This window comes from Oxyura jamaicensis, unplaced genomic scaffold (assembly GCF_011077185.1).
Source record: "Oxyura jamaicensis isolate SHBP4307 breed ruddy duck unplaced genomic scaffold, BPBGC_Ojam_1.0 oxyUn_random_OJ72833, whole genome shotgun sequence".
Lineage (NCBI taxonomy): Eukaryota > Metazoa > Chordata > Aves > Anseriformes > Anatidae > Oxyura > Oxyura jamaicensis.
In genome coordinates this window covers 6,996-7,471 of record NW_023311271.1, presented here as the reverse complement: position 1 = coordinate 7,471, position 476 = coordinate 6,996, and the positions used below count along the sequence as shown (strand labels likewise).

At 67.2% G+C, this 476-nt stretch overlaps 1 protein-coding gene across 1 annotated transcript in view; it reads left to right on the top strand.

Annotated features, from left to right (window-relative positions):
* Positions 1-149: 149 nt before the first annotated feature.
* ILF3 (interleukin enhancer binding factor 3) overlaps positions 150-476 on the top strand; it is a gene marked incomplete at its 3' end in the record, with an annotated part of 7,287 nt that continues 6,960 nt past the window's right edge. Inside the window, exon 1 of the mRNA XM_035314498.1 lies at positions 150-334. Coding sequence (XP_035170389.1) covers positions 173-334 — 162 coding nt within the window. The remainder of the gene's footprint in view (positions 335-476) is intronic.

The window sequence follows — 476 nt, the reverse complement described above, 5'->3', positions numbered from 1 at the left end:
GAGCAGCCTGGCCTCGAGAGCAGCCTGGCCTCGAGAGCAGCCTGGCCAGGGAAAAGCTCGATTCACAAAGGCGGCCTCGAGCCCCGAAACCCCGTAGGGCGCGTGAGGGCCGGGGCTGAGGGCGCTGCAGTCATCCCTTCTCCCTCTTTCCTCGCCCTAGGTGCTGCAGGACATGGGTTTACCCACGGGAGTGGAAGGCAAAGAGTCCGGGAAAGGGGACGAATCGGCCGAGGAAACGGAACAGAAACCCGTGGTCGTGGCCGCTCCTCCTCCCGTAGTGGAAACCGTTTCTACCCCCAGCGCTGCTTCGCCTCCCTCGGACCCGACCTCGGAGGTGAGCGGGGCCGGAACGCGCCGCTGGGATTCCTGGGGGCGACGCGGGGGCACAGCCCACCAAGCACCTCCTGCCAGCTCCGGGTCACTGAAACCACCTCGAGGGGGTGCGACAAAACAATTTGGGGGGGGGGGGGGGGGGG